At 45.9% G+C, this 16655-nt stretch overlaps 1 protein-coding gene across 5 annotated transcripts in view; it reads left to right on the forward strand.

The window, feature by feature from the left end:
* LOC142423179 (serine/threonine-protein phosphatase 4 regulatory subunit 1-like) overlaps positions 1-16655 on the forward strand; it is a 95458-nt gene that overhangs the window by 37298 nt on the left and 41505 nt on the right. For all 5 annotated transcript variants that reach the window (XM_075528388.1, XM_075528383.1, XM_075528384.1 and 2 more), the window contains 2 exons: positions 12800-12906; positions 15288-15430. In XM_075528388.1, the coding sequence (XP_075384503.1) occupies positions 12800-12906; positions 15288-15430 (250 nt within the window). The remainder of the gene's footprint in view (positions 1-12799; positions 12907-15287; positions 15431-16655) is intronic.

Raw genomic sequence — 16655 nt, forward strand, 5'->3', positions numbered from 1 at the left:
TGAAAACTTCCCAGCCATTGTCTTTTCAAATACGATTTTTTCTTTTTATAAATTTTAATTGGGAGCTCTTACAGATATTGTAACGATTCATATTTCAGACAGATCAAGCGTAATTGTACAAATGCTACCATCATCAGTTTTCAAATATGTTTTTCTTTCCTCTCATCTTCTTGGACTCCGTTCGTACCCATCTCCTGACATGTCTCAACTCTTCCAGCCATTAGGCCCTTAGCATGCTGGAAACCCGCTGTGCCCAGCAGATTCTGAACCGACAGGACAGAGTGGAGCTGCTTTGCAGGGTTTCCAAGGCTGTTACCTCTTCAGAAACAGGCGGCCACAGCCTTTTCCCTCGGAGCCACTGGTGGACTCAAACTGCTGACCTAGTGATTAGCAGCCTTTTAAAGTTAAGTCCCAACACTTGGGTCTGATGGTCCCCGCCCTCCACAGCTCTGGCCTCATCCTGGAGCCTCTTCCCACACACACCTCTTTGAATAGCTAGCTCCTGTGAGTTCTCTCTGAGGGTCTCATGACTATCAGCTTCACCGAGTTTCTTGCCTACCTCCCTATCAAGACGGTAAACTCCTCCAGGCCAGGGGAGGGCCTGGGCCTGGGCCTGAGCTGAGTTTCTTGGGTCTGGAGGGAGTTGAGCTCAACACTTTGTTGTAGTCAAAGGAGTGGATGAAGGAAGAAAGGAGCTGTCGAACAAAGACGTGGCAGCATGTTCAGGAAATATGAGCCATGTTGCCTGAAGCAGCTCTTTATATTAAAATACCACAACCAGACAGTTTTTAGCAGTTTTGGAATTGTAGGAAGCAGGAGTTCCCTTCTCACCTGTACTGTAACCCTAGGTAATAATAGCTCTAAACTGTTTGGTGTACACACACACACCTTTTCAGGCTTTTTCTTAAATGAGCACGAACGTGTGTCTGTGATACGAGAGTGTGTGTGTATGTGTGTGTGTGTGTGTGTACTTGTACTACCTGAACAGACAAAAAGATCATCTGTGTTATGAATTGCCCCCTGCTCTCTGGAGGCATGGGAGTCATGTACTGAGCTGCTTACCACAAGGTCAGCAGTTTTAAACCAGCACCTGCTCCACAGGAGAAAGGGCTATCTACTTCCGTAAAGAGTTACAGTTACATGGACCTTATAGGACGGAGTAGAACTGTCCCTGGGGTTTCCAAGAACTTAACTCTATATGGGAGCAGATGCCTCCCTTTCTCCTGCAGAGCAGCTGGTGTTTTCAAACTGCTGACCTCGCGGTTAGCATCCCACTTGGTAACCCACCACACTACCAGCTCTATCTTAATTTACGTCCATCTTTCTCCAGTGATAGACATTCAGACTGCTTTCAGTCTCTTGCTGTTATTGGAATGCTAATGGCCACCGCAGGCCATGGACTTGTGTGCCAAGCAGGGACCCTGCTGAGACCTTTCTGTGTTTCTTCTCACTTCCTCCCGAAAGGCCCTTTGGAGGAAGGCTCCGCAGAGCTCCCTCAGGACTCCTTTCCTTACTGCTGACAGCACTGAAGCATAGTGTGGCTTCTGAAGATGCCACTTATCTTATCCCTGCTGATCTCTCTAGGTCATTGAGATGTAAAGGAGCCAGCCTTTCCAAGGTGGATTTGTGCCTGTCTGGGGCTCTGCTCCGGTTCTGCATTCACAGTGCGCCTCTGTCCCTACTCCCAGGGAATCTCTCTTATCCCTTCCCTCTCTCTCCTTAAGAGGGCAGGTCCTTGGTGACCACTTGAGGCGGGATGCGGATTTGTCTGTCTGTTCTATGGCCCTAGAAACAGATTGGAGATCTCGCTTGCCTGATTTCCCCTGGGAGGCTGCCATGAATGTGGCCCAGTGCAATGTAAGCAGTGGACTTTCTCCACAGTCAGTGTCTCTTTTGACTTTCCAAACCTTCTGGCCGCCAGGTCCAGACCTTTTCCTCCCAAGGGTGGTGTAAGTCTCTCCCTGCACAGCTGGCCTTGATGGATTTCTTCCCACAGTGCTCCAGGACGACTGCTTTGAAGTGCACGTTTCCAGCGTTCTTTCCCTGCAAAAATCAAGATGGAGTTTTGACTTTACTAAACCATCTGGTGAATAGCCAGCCTCAAGGTCTGTCCTTCCTGGGCTGTGTGTTGTTCAGAGGAGCGTAGACAGAGATGGACACGAACCCCTTTCCTCCTGTGCAGAGAAACCTCTAGTGGCCACCAGAGCCTCTTCCTGTGCAGAGCCCTCCAGGCCACCCTAGGCAGTCCCTGCCCTGTCCCCTGATGCTCAGGTTTTGCCTTTTCTAGAAATCCCTCTGACTGGAATCATTTGGTATATAGGCTTTTGTGCTTTGCTGCTTTCCCGTAGCATGATATCTTTGAAAGGTTATTGTTTGAAGACGTAACCAGCAGCTCATTTCCATTTCTCGATGAGCAGTGTTCCATCACTCGATCGTTCACATTTTGCCTAGTCACTCACTGATCAGTTGATGACCACTGGGGTTTTCCATTTGGTGGTCCACAAACGTTTACTTACCAAGTCTTCTTGCCAAGCTATGTTTTCCTTTCTTAAGGGGCGATTCGGAAGAGTGAACTTGCTGGGTCAAGGATATGTGTATATTTAACGTTTAAGAAAGGGCCAAGCTGTTTCCCAAATGATAGGGGCCATTGGCATCCCCCCCACCAGTGTGTGTCGGCTGTGGTGGCACCGTCCTCTCTCTGCCAATGCTTGCAAGCATTGCTGCACTTTCCCCACCGGCGGACTTGCTCTGCCGTAGAGACCACACTGCCTCTCCCTGTCAGGTCTCCTCAGCCTCCTCCAATCTCGGACAGTTTCTGGATCTCCCCTGGTCTTTTACGACCTTGACACTTTTTGCAAATAATAATTAGCTATTTTTGAGGAGTTTCTCTCAGTTTGAGTCTGTCTGGTGTCCTCTCGTGTTTAGGGTGGGGCGTTGGAGTTTGGGAAGAGCACCCTAGGGGTGATGTGCCCTTCTCGTGACATCATAGAGGAGGGTACATGATGTCAGCATGACTCATAACTGATGATGTCAACCTTCATCACTTGGTGGACGTAGTAGCTATCAGGTCCATTGGAGTTTGCCTTTTCCTAAAGACCTGCAACATTGAGCTGCATTTTTCTTGTGCTTATTATCATTTGCCTTTGTTTTCTGTTAAAATCCAGTCCCACCCATGTTAATTAGACTATTTGTCTCACCATTATTGCATGGTAAGATTTCTTTATAGATTCTAGATACAAATCTTTTGTGAGATATTTTCTCCGATCTGTGACTTGGTTTCTTTTTTACTTAATGGTATGGTTTGATAAACACATGCTTTTAATTTTTATATAGTTCAATTTTATTAATTTTTCCAAGATGGTTTATACATTTTGGGCCTTAAGAAATCTTTGCCTAGCCCAGGATAGGAAAAAATTGTTTGTTTTCACCCCCTAGCAGTTTTATGTTTTTATTTTTAAAATTGTAACAGTTTTATTTACACTTCATCCACATGTCATACAATTCAATAATTCACTCATATCAAGAAGAGTTGTACAGTCATCACCATGATCAATTCTAGAATATTTTCTTCTTCCTTGTTTTTCAGTTTTCACATTGGGTCTGTAATTCATGTGAATTACCTTCCGTGCATTGTGTGAGATAGACTTAGGCTCATATTTTCCATATGAGTGTCTGGTTATTCCAATACCATGTATTAAAAAAGACTTTACCATCTTCGGCAGGACTCAATTCACCATAAATAATCTGGGTCTGTTTGGACACTGTGTTAGTCTGGGCAAACGAGGGAAACAAATCCACAGAAACTCATATGTATAAGAGGGTTTTATATAAAGGGTAAGTGTACATTAAGAAAGCATCCCAACCGAGTGCTGCCCAAGCCCATAAGTCTGAAATTAGCCCATATGCCCGACATCTATCTACAAAGTCCTCCTCAAACTCACAAAACACACGCAATGACACCGACTGCAGGAGAAAAACCAAATCAGTGGATGTGTAAGCATCTCAGCGCTGGTGGGGTCTTCACACGGCTGCTCCAGCACCCAGGGCTTCGTTGGGGTAGTTCCACGCGGCTTCTTCTCAGGGATGTCTTGCAGGAAGTGAGCGTTGCCAGCTGAAGCAGGGAACTGACTAAGGCAGATGCACCCCCTGTTCCGACCATCACAAAGCAAGAGACCCGAGAATTAGAAAGGCAAGGCTCACCGAGCCATTTATCCCTCTGCCCTTCAATTAATCTCACATGTGTTTATCGGTCAGGTTGGCACAATAAACCTTAAGTATCTCAGACACTTACCATTGACTTTTATCTACTTTGTAGAGTTCTATTGGTTTTTGCTTTATCAATTTTGAAGCTCTTGTATATTAAGCACATAGCATTTGAGATTAGTGTGTCCTATTAATGAGTTTACCCCTTTGTCATTATGGAGTGATCCTTATCCCTGGTGATGTTTTTTGCTCTAAAATTTGGTGTGTTTGACATGAATACAACCACTCCAGCTTTCTTTTTATTAGTATTAACATAATATTTATCTTTCAATCCTTTCATTTGAGCTATTTATGTTATTATCTTTAAAATGTATTTCTTTTTCTCTCAGTTAACTGAGAGAAATTACTGAAGCCCAAATGAAGGCTGAGCATGATAGTGAAACAAGAGGAAAGTGTAAGGAAATAGAGGAAAGAACTAGGTGACAAAGAGTATTTACAGGGTTCTAAAGACTGGAATGTACTTATGTAAATATATTTATATAAGAGTGTGGGGAAATAGATCTATGTGCATATATTTATGGGCTTAGTATTAAGGCAGCAGATGGACATTGGGCCTCCACTCAAGCACTTACTCAATGCAAGAACATGTTGTTCTATTAAATTGGCATTCCAGGTTGAACACCTTCCTGACATGCTTGCTGAAGAAAAATGTGCGCATAAGCAAACGTGGTGACGAAAGCTGATGGTGCTTGGTTATCAAAAGATATAGCGTCTGGGGTCTTAAAGGCTTGAAGATAAACAAGCAGCCATCTAGCTGAGAATAAAATCCCACATGGAAGAAGCACACCAGCCTGTCTGACCACGAAGTGTAGAAGGGACCAGTTATCAGACATCAAAGAACTAAAAATCATATCAGTGGGTGCCCACCTACCTGATAACAATCACTGAAGACAAACGTGTGCATAAGCAAATGTGGTGAAGCAAGCTGATGGTGCCCAGCTATCAAAAGATATAGCATCTGGGGTCTTGGAGGTTTGAAGATAAACAAACAGCCATCTAGTTCAGAAGCAACAAAGTCCACATGGAAGAAACACACCAGCCTGTCTGACCACGAGCTATCGAAGGGACCAGGTATCAAGCATCAAGGAACAAAAAAATCATATCATTGAAAATGTGGATGAGTGCAAAGTGGAGACTCAAAACCCATCGGCAGCCAACCGGACACCCCCTTAATGAAGGGTTGTAGGGAGATGAGCCAGTCAGGGTGCAGGGTAGCAACGAAGAAACATACAACTTTCCTTTAGTTCTTAAATACTTTCCCCCCCCCCCCCACACACACACTATCATGATCCCAATTCTACCTTACAAATCTGGCTAGACCAGAGGATGTACATAGGTACAGATAGCAACTGGAAACACAGGGAATCCAGGACAGATGACTCCTCCAGGACCAGCAGTGAGATTGGCAATGCCTAGAGGGTGGAGGGAACATGGGATAGAAAGGGGGAACCGATTACAAGAATCTATGTAAAGCCTCCTCCCTGGGGAATGGACAGCAGAGAAGAGGGCATGGGGAGACATCAGACAGTGTTACATATGACAAAATAATATCAAGTTATGAATTATGAAGGGTTCATGAGGTAGGGAGAGTGGGGAGGGAGGGAAAAATGAGCTGATACCAAGGGCTCAAGTGGAAGGCAAATGTTTTGAGAAGGATGATGGCAACAAATACACATATGCGCTTGACACAATGGATGGATGTATGGATAGTGATAAGAATTGTACGAGCCCCCAGTAAAATGATTTTTAAAATGTATTTCTTTTTAAGTAGGATATCCTTGGGTCTTGCTATCTTTCACTTTCTGATGATCTCGCTTTTATCGGACCGGTGAGACCCATTTCCATTTACTGAGATGATTCCGTAGGTATGCTGAAGTTTTTCGTACTGTTTGTTTTTGACTCACCACATCTCTTTTCCCTTTTTACTCTTTAATGCCTTCTTCTGTTAGACTGGGCATTTAAACATTTTTTTAATTAGTGTGTCAGCTGTTACTTTATTGGTTGCCTTGGCATTTGCATCGTGTACTTCCTTACCACAGCCTGCCTTCAAGTATGGCGCCGCCGTCTTTCTGTTTGTTGCAGTGCTTGTATGGCTGATGTGCTGCCGTGGCGCTGGAAGCACCGGCATTTTGAATAGCAGCCAGGTCACCTTGGTGAACAGACTTCAGGGGACCTACCAGATTAGGAAGAAGGAATATGTGATCAGTTTATGAGAAATTGGCCATTGAAATCTTATGAACAGCAGTGGAACATTGTCAGATGCAGTGCCGGAAGACGAGCCCTTCCGGTGGAAGGCACTCCAAATATGACTGGCGAGCGCTGGCTCCTCCAAAGAGCATTGTGGCGTGACTGCGGTGAAGCCCCGGGGCCCTTGGTTTGCTCATGGGAAGGACTCGAGAGGAACAGATGCAAGCATCCATGAGTACTTGGAACATGGAACAGCCAAAGTATGAATCAAGAAAAATTGGAAGTTGTCAAAAATTGAACACACATGAGCACACAGGAGCAAATGAAGGGGAAAGAAGAGAGAGTGGAGCACATCCTGGCCCACCAAGCCCTGAGAATGATATTCCCACTCAGAGCAGCCAATCCACAGAGAAGACCGTATGGCCGGCCCCACTATGAGACATGACATCCCTCACTGACCCATAACCCCACAGGGGACAACACTGGAGACACAGTGGGAATTGGGTCTGATCTGATCCCACCACACCGAGGCAAAACACTAAAGGTGTGCAACAGAACAGCAAGGGGAACAGAACAACAAAGTCCCCAGGGAATACAAAAAATTGACTTTGAGGCCAGTGCGTGGAACCCCATCAGACTCGACTGGAAAATACTCCTAAAGGCCAACAGACAGTCCTTGAACTAACTACAAGCTTTCTATTTTGTTGTTTTTGTTTTGTTTTATCATTGGCTTTTTGTTGTTGCTGTCATTTTGTTTTCTTTTGGTGCTTTGTTTTGCTCTGTCTTGTTTTTGTGCATGATATTATCTCCACCGGTCTGTCTAAATAAGATAGGCTGGATGGACAATCTGGAGGAGAAAACAATGGGACCGATGGTTCCAGGGGGACATGGGAGATGGGGAGGTTGGAGGAAAGGAAGTGGTGCTAAACCCAGGGACAAGGGAACAACAAGTGATCCAAATTGGTGGTGAGGAGGGTGTAAGAAGTCTGATAGGATGTGTTCAAGGGTAATATAACCGAGAGGAATTGCTGAAACCCAAATGAAGGCTGGGCATGATAGTGGGACAAGAGGAAAGTAAAGGAAATAGAGGAAAGAGCTAGGAGGCAAAGGGTATTTATAGAGGTCTAAATACAGGCATGTACATATGTAAATATATTTATATATGAGGATGGGAAGGTAGATCTACGTGCATATATTTATAGGTTTAGTATTAAGGTGGCAGATGGACTTTGGACCTCCACTCAAGTACTCCCTCAATGCAAGAATACTTTGTTCTACTAAACTGGCATTCCATGATGCTCACCTTCCCTACACGATCGCTGAAGCCAATGTGGGTGCATAAACAAATGCGGTAAAGAAAGCTGATGGTGCTCGGCTATCAAAAGATATAACATCTATGGTCTTAAAGGCTTGAAGGTAAACAAGCGGTCATCTAGCTCATAAGCAACACATGGAAGAAGCACACCAGCCTATGTGATTACGAGGTGCTGAAAGGATCAGTTATCAGACATCAAAAAAAAAAATCATTGTGAACAATGGGGAGAACAGATTGGGGAACCAAGACCCATTTGTAGGCAACTGGATATCTCCTTACAAAAGGGTGGCGGGGAGAAGAAGAGCCAGTTAGGATGCAGTGTAGCAACAATGAAACATATAACTTTCCTTTAGTTCCTAAATGCTTCCGATCCCCTCACTCACCATGATCCCAATTCTACCTTACAAATGTGGCTAGAGTAGAGGATGTACACTGGTACAGATAGGAACTGGAAACACAGGTAATCCTGGACAGATGATCCCTTTAGTACCACTGGTGACAGTGGTAATATAGGGAGGGTGGAGGGAAGGTGGGGTAGAAAGGGGGAACCGATTGCAAGTATCTACATATAACCCCCTCCCTGGGGGATAGACAACAGAGAAATGGGTGAAGGGAGACATCGGAGAGTGTAAGATATGACAAAATAATATGAATTTATAAATTATCAAGGGTTCATGTGGGAGGGTGGCGGGGAGGGAGGGGAAAAATGAGCTGATACCAAGGGCTCAAGTAGAAAGCAAATGTTTTGAGAATGATGAATGTTTTGAGAATGAGAATGATGATGGCAACAAATGTGTTTGATACAATGGATGTATGTGTGGATTGTGATGAGAGTTGTACGAGCCCCCAATAAAATGATTTTTAAAAATTCAACACACAAAAGTGGATATTTTCGGCATTTGTGAGCTGAAGTGGGCTGATTTTGGCTATTTTGAGTTGGACAATCCTATCGTTTAATTCCAGAGGAATGATATTTTTATCATTAAAAAGCCCATTTCAAAATTAACCTGGAAATGCAATGTAGTCTCTGATAGGGTATCTGTAACCTGTAAAGAAGTCCAGTTAACAAAATTGATAATCAAATTCGCTAAGCAACCACTAATCCTAAAGCTCGTGATGAAGCTGAAGAATCAATTGTCCGGACTATAATCTATTGTGCAGTCCAGCTGCATTGATAATTATTGGCGATGGAAATTCAAAAGTTGGAAACAGAGATATTTGGCAACTACTGCCTGGTGATAGAAAGAAATGAAGGTGGAGATTGTCTGATAGAATTTTTCAAGACAAATTCCATCTTTGCAGATACCTTTCTTTCAGCAACGTACATGACAGCTAGACACGTTGACCTTGCCAGATGGACCACTCAGGAATCAAATTGATGACATCTGTAGGAAGGGACGGAAGAGACACTTAAGACCATCAGCCACGATACGGCCAGGGGCCTGCCTGTGGAAAAGACCATTAATTGCTTGTTGGTAATTTCAGATTAAAGCTGGAGAAAACTAAAACATGGGCATGAGGACCGAAAAATGATCTTGCAGAAAATTACCCTGGCTTTGAAGAACATTTCAGGGATGGCACTGACACCATTGTGCTCTCAGGACAGGTGCCCTGATGGACTGGGAGCTGATATCAAGACCATCATACATGAAGAAAGCAAAAAGTCATTCAAGAGACAAGAAAGAAAGCCAAGAACCAAGTGGATGCCAGAGGAGACTATGAAACGTTCTTGAGTGTAGAGTAGCTTGAAGCAAAAGGAAGAAATGACGAAGTTAAAGAGATGCACAGAGAATTTCAAAGGGCCGATCGCAAAGACTCAGTGAAGTATGTAACGGCTTGGAGTTGGAAAGCCAGAAAGGAAGAGCACGTGCAGCATAGATCAGCGTGAAAGAACTGAAGCCTCACGAGAGTTGCCACTGTGAAGGGTTCCAGTTAGGAACTGTGGAAAGAAGATGGAAGTCACTGGTCCATGTCCAACCATTTCTGGGGCACTGAAGGAAGAGTTCCACGGGGCAATAGTGAAAAACAGCGTTCCAGGAATTAATGGAATACCAATGGAAATGTTTCAACAAGCTGATGAAGCACTGAAAACACACTGGTCTGTATCGAGAAATTCAGAAGAGAGCTACCTCCACAGTTGATATAAAGAAATCCTTATTTGTGATTATTCCAATGGAAGATCTGACAAAATGTGAAAATTATTGAATGCTACTTACTATCACACCCAAGTAAAATTGTGCTGCAATAACTTAAAAATGGTTGCAGCCGTACACAGATAGGGAATTGCCCGAAGTTCAAGCTGAAGTCAGACGAGGACATGGAATGAAAGATATTGTTGCTGACAGGAGATGGATCTTGGCTGAGTAGAGAATACCAGAAAGATGCGTACTCGTGTTTGATTGATTGTGCAAAGCCATTTGACTCTGTGGATCATAACTCAGTATGGATAACATCAAGGAAACCACTTCTTTGTACTTCTTCAAAACCTGTGTGGAGACCAACAGGCAGTCATTCAAACAGAACAAGGAATGATTCCAAGGTGTGTGTCAGGGTTGTGGCCTTTCACCATGCTTACCCACTCTGTACGCAGAGCGAAGAAATGGAGGGGGACCACTTTAGGAAGGCGAACACAGCATTGGAGTTAGAGGAAGGCTTATTAGCAACTTATGCAGAAGGCACAACCTTGCTGAAAGTGAGGAAGACTTGAAGCCGTCACTGATGAAAATCATAGGCTTCAGCTTCAGTTATGAATGATAACTCAATGGATTAGTATGGATTGCAACTCAATGTAAAGAAACTCAAAATCCTCACGTCTGGACCAGTCGCCAACATCTTAATAAAGGAATAAAAGACGGAGGTTGTTTTTCAACACTCATGGAAGCAGCAGTCAAGAATTCAAATGATGTATAACATTGGGGCAATCAGCTAGCTAAGCTACACAGCCTTCTTGAAGATAGGTGTTCATCAGCGGAGATACCACTTTGAGGACTAAGGGGAACCTAACCCAAGTCATAGCCTTTTCAGTTCCCGCATATGCATTTGAAAGCTGGACGACGAAGAAGGAAGCCCAGAGCAATGCTGGTGCATGTGGGATGGAAAACAAGCAGATTGGTCCTGGAGGAAGTACAGCCTTAGACTCGAGGATGACAAGGCTCTGTCTCACATACTTTGGACACGTTCTCAGGAGAGACGAGTCCCTGGAAAAGGACATTGTGCTTGGTGGAGGGACAATAAAGTGAGCAAGGCGTGGCAGAGTGGCTGCAACAGTGGGCGCACACCTAACCATTGGTATGGAACTGGGCAGTTTCTGTTCTGTTTCACTTGGGTTCCTTATGACTCAAAGCCGGCTCCGTGCACAGAGCAGCCACTACCCTCAGGAGATGTGGTGTCACTGCGCAGGGGGCGGTAGGAAGAGCCAGCTCTGGTTCCTGGGTTTACTTATGCAGGTGTCCACAGGTTACAAAGGAGACCTTTTCCTCTGTGGTTAAGTCCCTAAGTTCAATTTACAGATGAGTCCGAACAGTGCATGTTATCCTGATTTAGCCTTAGTTTAGTGCAAGACAAGAAAAGCTGGGGCTGGAAGGCTCTTCAAGCCAGAGAAGGCGACTGATGAGTCCATGGCTGTGCTGTGGGCTACTCACTGAGGTTTGTGGTTTGAGCCCCCAGCTGCTCTGCGGGGGAAGGCTGGGGTACTTTACTTCCATAAAGATGTAAGGCTGGGGAACCCACAGGGCAGCTCTTCCCTGCCCCTCAGGGTCACTGTGTGCAGGAAACGACCCAGCAGCCATGGACTTGATCTGGCTTAGGGGTGGGCTCAGTCATTTCAAAGTGGGGGCACATTTACATCCTATTGCGGGCAAGTAGGAGCTGTCTGTATGTCAGACATTCATAGCCAGGAGAGGCCTGAACGTGCATGAAGCCCACCACGCACGGTAAACATTTTTGTTTAAACTCTTTTTGTCCCATGATTTCTCAGGGCACCTTCGGTGTGCAGATAAAGCCGTGCGTGTTTGCCCCGCAGCTGCTCCCTCGTGCCTACGCCGATGCTATCTATTGGCTGCCACTCTCTTTCTGCCTGAAGGATTCCCTTTATCATTGCTTGTAGTGCAGGGCTGCTGGTAATGAATTCTTCTGTGTCTGCATGTCTGAACAGGTCTCTATTTCACCTTTGTTTTCTATTTCCTGGCTCCCAATTGTCCCGCCACCGGCCACATGGGCCCCCTCTGCCTGGGGGTCTGCTCAGGCAGAGGGCCCCACACCTTCTGGGTGCCTCCTCCCCCAGTTACTTCCTCTCAGGGGCCAGGTCTCTCCCTTGTAGGACGGGTCCCTCAGTCCTGCAGGGACAACCATGCTTTCTTCCCTGTTGGGAATGCCCAAAGAGGATTCAAACCTGCTTCTGCTTCTCATCTGGGGGGGCTGGCTGCCCTGGCGTTGACTGTGCTTAGGTACAGGCTGGCTTGCTGCTGCACGCCCTGGGTCCCGGGGGGCTTCCCTCCCCTCTTGGTGACTGCGGCCCCACTCTTTCCTGACCAAGCCCACCTGTGTTGCAGGATGTAGTCTCCCCGTTCCTCCTCGCCCTTAAATCAAGCCATGTTGTCGTTCGCCAGCACGAGAAAATGCGGAACTAGAAATGAGAACTGTGGACTCTCAGATGCTGCCTGAGCGCTCTCACAGGGCTGGTTCCTCCTTCAGTGATTGACAGGGTCACCGACGACCTCAGTGGACCTTCTCCTTCTGGACTCAGTGGTTCCCTATCCCCCCTCTGCCATGGGGCTGCTCTTCCAAGTCCTGGTGGCTTTGAAGAGTTGGTTGGAGAAGGAGATAAGGTGCTGTGAGCGGTGCTGACAGGTGCAGCAAGGCCCTGGACTGGACTCCATTCGAATGGCTGTGTTGCACATTTCTTGTTGCCCCGTCCCCCTCTAGACAGCGGTTGCTGACTCTCTTTGGCACCATGGTCGTAGTATCTGCTCAGAGCACGATGGCCTTCAGTCAGTGTCGCCCAAATCACATCGTGGTCTTTTCTTGTTCCCATAGCCAGATCATTGCCAGAGGCCTGCTCGATATCTTCCGGGACTTTAGCAGCGATGAAGACGACTTCCTAACCGTCATGGAGATTGTGGTCAGATTATCAGAAGATGCAGGTTTGTGTAATGATTGTGTAACTCAATGTTTCATTTGTGCATTTCCAAGAAGTTTTATAGAAACAACGGTAGCTAACTTTTAAATATGTTTATTAATCAGTATGCTTCAAGCAGCGTCTCACAATGAATGGATGTTGTCATGAAGAATGGGCCTCTTTCTTGAGTGTGACTCACATTACCCGTGGTTTGAGGAAATGAGATTGACTAATGGCCGTGAATGCTCTGTCCTGGCAGTTAGGCCTTTTGTCTTTCATGAGTTTTGTCAGACTGGATGAGAACAATCGTGGCCATAAATTCCCTCACCTGTCATCTATGCAAAGGTATTCGACTGTGTGGATCATAACAAATTACGGATATCATTATGAAGAATGAGAGTTCTCAAAGACTTAATTGTGCTCATGCAGAACCTGTACATAGACCAAGAGGCAAGCATTCAAGCAGAATAAGAGGATACTGCTTGGTCTAGAATCAGGACAGGTGTGTGTCAGGGTTGTATCCTTTCTCCATACTGTATGAAGAAAAATGCAGCATCAGGCATGGAGGAAGATTCATTAACAAACTGCGATTAGCAGATGGCACGACCTTGCTTGCTGAAAGCAAGGAGTACTTGAAGCACTGGGGAAGATCAGTTTGCATTATACTTCAACATAAAGGAAACAAAGTCCTGACAACGGAACCGAGGAGCAGTGAGTGTCACGAGAGCAAAGATGGAAGTTGTCAAGGGTTTCATTTTGCTTGGATCCACAATCAACATGGAAACGAAGCAACAAAAATCCAAACTCACTGCCATGGAGTCAGTGCTCACTCATTGAGACCCGGGAGGACAGGGTAGAACTAGCCTGTGGGGTTTGAAAACCTGCCTTTCTCCCGAGGAGTTGGCTGGTGGTTTCAAACTGCTGACCTACCAGTTAGACTCCCCACACGTAACCCCTTTGCTATACCAGTCAATAAATCAAACAACGTCTTTATTGCATCTGACGAGTCTCTTACCAAAGATCTTGAGAGTGTTAAGGAGCCCAGGTGTCGCTTTGAGGATTAAGGTATACCTGACCCAAGATACGGACTCTTTGATCGCCTCCTCTGTGTGCCAAAGCTGGGCACTGGGTAAGGAGGCCGGGAGGATGGATGGCTGTGAATGATGGGCTTGGTGACGGACACGAAATAGACCAGGGACTGCTGAGTGTGAGCGAACAAGTCTGTCTGGGAGGAAGTACAGACAGAAAGCATTCCTCAGAAGCCAGGATGGACAGATTTCTTCCTCTGTGCTTCCACTTATTATCCGAAGGGGCCAGTCTTTTCAGAAGGCCATCACGCTTGGTGACTTAAGAGTGTCGGCAAAATAGAGGAAGACCCTCCGTGAGATGGACCAGCACAGGGACTTCAACAGTGGGGCTGCAATGTAGCAACAACGATGGCGAGGCTGGTGGGGGGACTGGGAGTGGAGGTGACTCGACCACACCTGACGACACCACGTGATCTTGATCAGTTTCTGAGTCTTCGCTCTTCTGCCCCTCCACGATGGCTAATCTGGAAGAAAAGCCTGTCGCTGCGTAATAGGCCGTGGGCGATGTCCCTTTCCCAGTACACCTCTCGGAAAGGAGAGTAAGACAGGTGAGTGGTAGAGTCGCCTCCATAACCAATGACAAATGGCCTCAGAAAGTTTCAGAAATCTTCAACTTGCTTTAGAATTTAATCATTTTAGCTGAAGAGACAGAGAGGGAGAAAAGTCTTTTCTTCCTTATATGGCCCATATTAATTTAAAATATGCATATGAATATGACACAAGGCTTTTAAGAAGGCCCACGTGGATGTTTTGCGTCTTTAAATGGGTTCTCTTTGAAAATGAGTCACCATTTTACGGGCCTGCAGTAATTATATATTTGTGTTAAATTTAATGTGGTATATTGACGCTTGAGCAGCTCTTTTGTTTAATGCTTTGCCTTGGAAATAATTGGGATGCGTGGATGGTGGGGGAGTGCATTTATGAAAGAATTATTTATTATGTATACATTCTGGCTGGAATTTAAATAAGCACAACCCATAGGTCTGGCTCCAAGGCCATTAGTTGTAATGGATTTTGGAGGCAGGCCCAGAGTGCAGGATTCTTCTCCCGCCTCGATTTATATATGGCTTGTTATAACAGAGTTGTCATCCTCTCTTTTTGGTATGCTTTTATATTGCAGTATTGCTTATTAGCTTTTTAAGCCTGTCTGTAACATAAACACTCTGAATGGGAAGTGATTGTTAAACTGCACTTGTCTAATTTCCTTGATGAAGTTTTTAGGAAGAAAAGCTCGACACTTATCAGTATATATATCCTGTAAGATGCTCAGCTCACTTGGGTCCTTTGTCCTTTTTCCCTCCATCCCCTGCTGCCCCAGAGCCCACCGTGCGCACCGAGCTGATGGAGCAGATTGCTCCCATTGCCACGTTCCTGCAGGAACACAGAGCTGACTTCCTGGCCCTGCTCTCCGAATACCTCATCCCTGTCGTCCTGCGGTGCCTCACAGACACCAGCAACCAGGTGTGGATGCCTGGGCCTTCGGATCTCCTAACACCCCTTGTCTTCAAAGTGGTCCTGTTCATGCCCTGCCCTTCCCATCACAGAGGAGGGTAGCTCTCATGCTAATCTGCCTCACGGGCTGGCGCATTCCTTGGGGGCGGCTTCAGACACCCGTCAGCACAAGTAAGATGAGGTCGAGGCCAGCGTGGGAATGCCGGGGCCCATTGTGGCAGCGTGGGGCTGTGTTGTTACTGAAAAATAGCTGTTTATTTTTGAAATAAGAATTCCTCATGAGTTTATGTTACTCTTTCCAGTTCAGATTTGGGATGGTGGGAGTTGCTTCTTTCACGTTACAGTTGTTCAAGAGAGCGTTTGCCAAACACACTGGCTTTCCACTCAACAGGCCGGCCGTACACATTTTGATTTGTGACATTGGTTGCCAGCCCCACGGTGTAGCAGCATTCGGCCCCCTCCCCCGCTGTGTTGACCATCTCCACCTGGCGTCCCTTCCTTTCTCCTGAGCTCCGTCCCTGGGCTAATGCTATCCTTCTGCTCTGGTCTGATTGATTGTTCTAAGGGGCACCACCTGCCTGGTGTTAAGGTTCATGTTGTAGACCTGTCTCTCTTCGGCTGGAAGCTGAGCCTTGAGGGTTAAGTTCATTTCCAGGTTTGAGGGCTGTCTAAAGTCCATAGTCTCCCCTGAATCTGTCAGACCAATAAGCCTGGTCTGTTTTATAATTTTGAGTTTGTTGTACTCTTTTCTCCCACTCTGCTTTGCTCCTCTGAGAGCAGTCTCAACAGTGGCAGCCAGGCACCATCCAGTTCTTCCAGTCTCAGGGCTGTGGAGGCTGGGGTTCCCAGAGTCCATTACACCTTCAGGCTAATTGTTTCTTTGTATCTTTTATTTTCTTTACTCTCCTTTGTTCCAGATAGGGGAGAGGCTGGTCTTTTTGTATCTTTTTTACTGATGCAAATTTTGTTTTTGAATGACATCATTATGTGTGTATAAACTCATCCATCCACGGCCCAGCTACCTCTTCATCCATCCACATTCTGTCCACTCACCCTTCCATTTACTCATAAATCCACTCTCCCACCCATACTTGCATACACACACTTAGCACCTCCCCATCCATCCACTTACTCATTTACCCGTCCACCCACCCATCCATTCTTCCATCCATGCTTCCACACACCCTTCCATCCATCCATCATCCATCCATCCATCCATCCATCCATCCATCCA

This window comes from Tenrec ecaudatus, chromosome 12 (genome assembly GCF_050624435.1).
Source record: "Tenrec ecaudatus isolate mTenEca1 chromosome 12, mTenEca1.hap1, whole genome shotgun sequence".
NCBI classification, from domain to species: domain Eukaryota; kingdom Metazoa; phylum Chordata; class Mammalia; order Afrosoricida; family Tenrecidae; genus Tenrec; species Tenrec ecaudatus.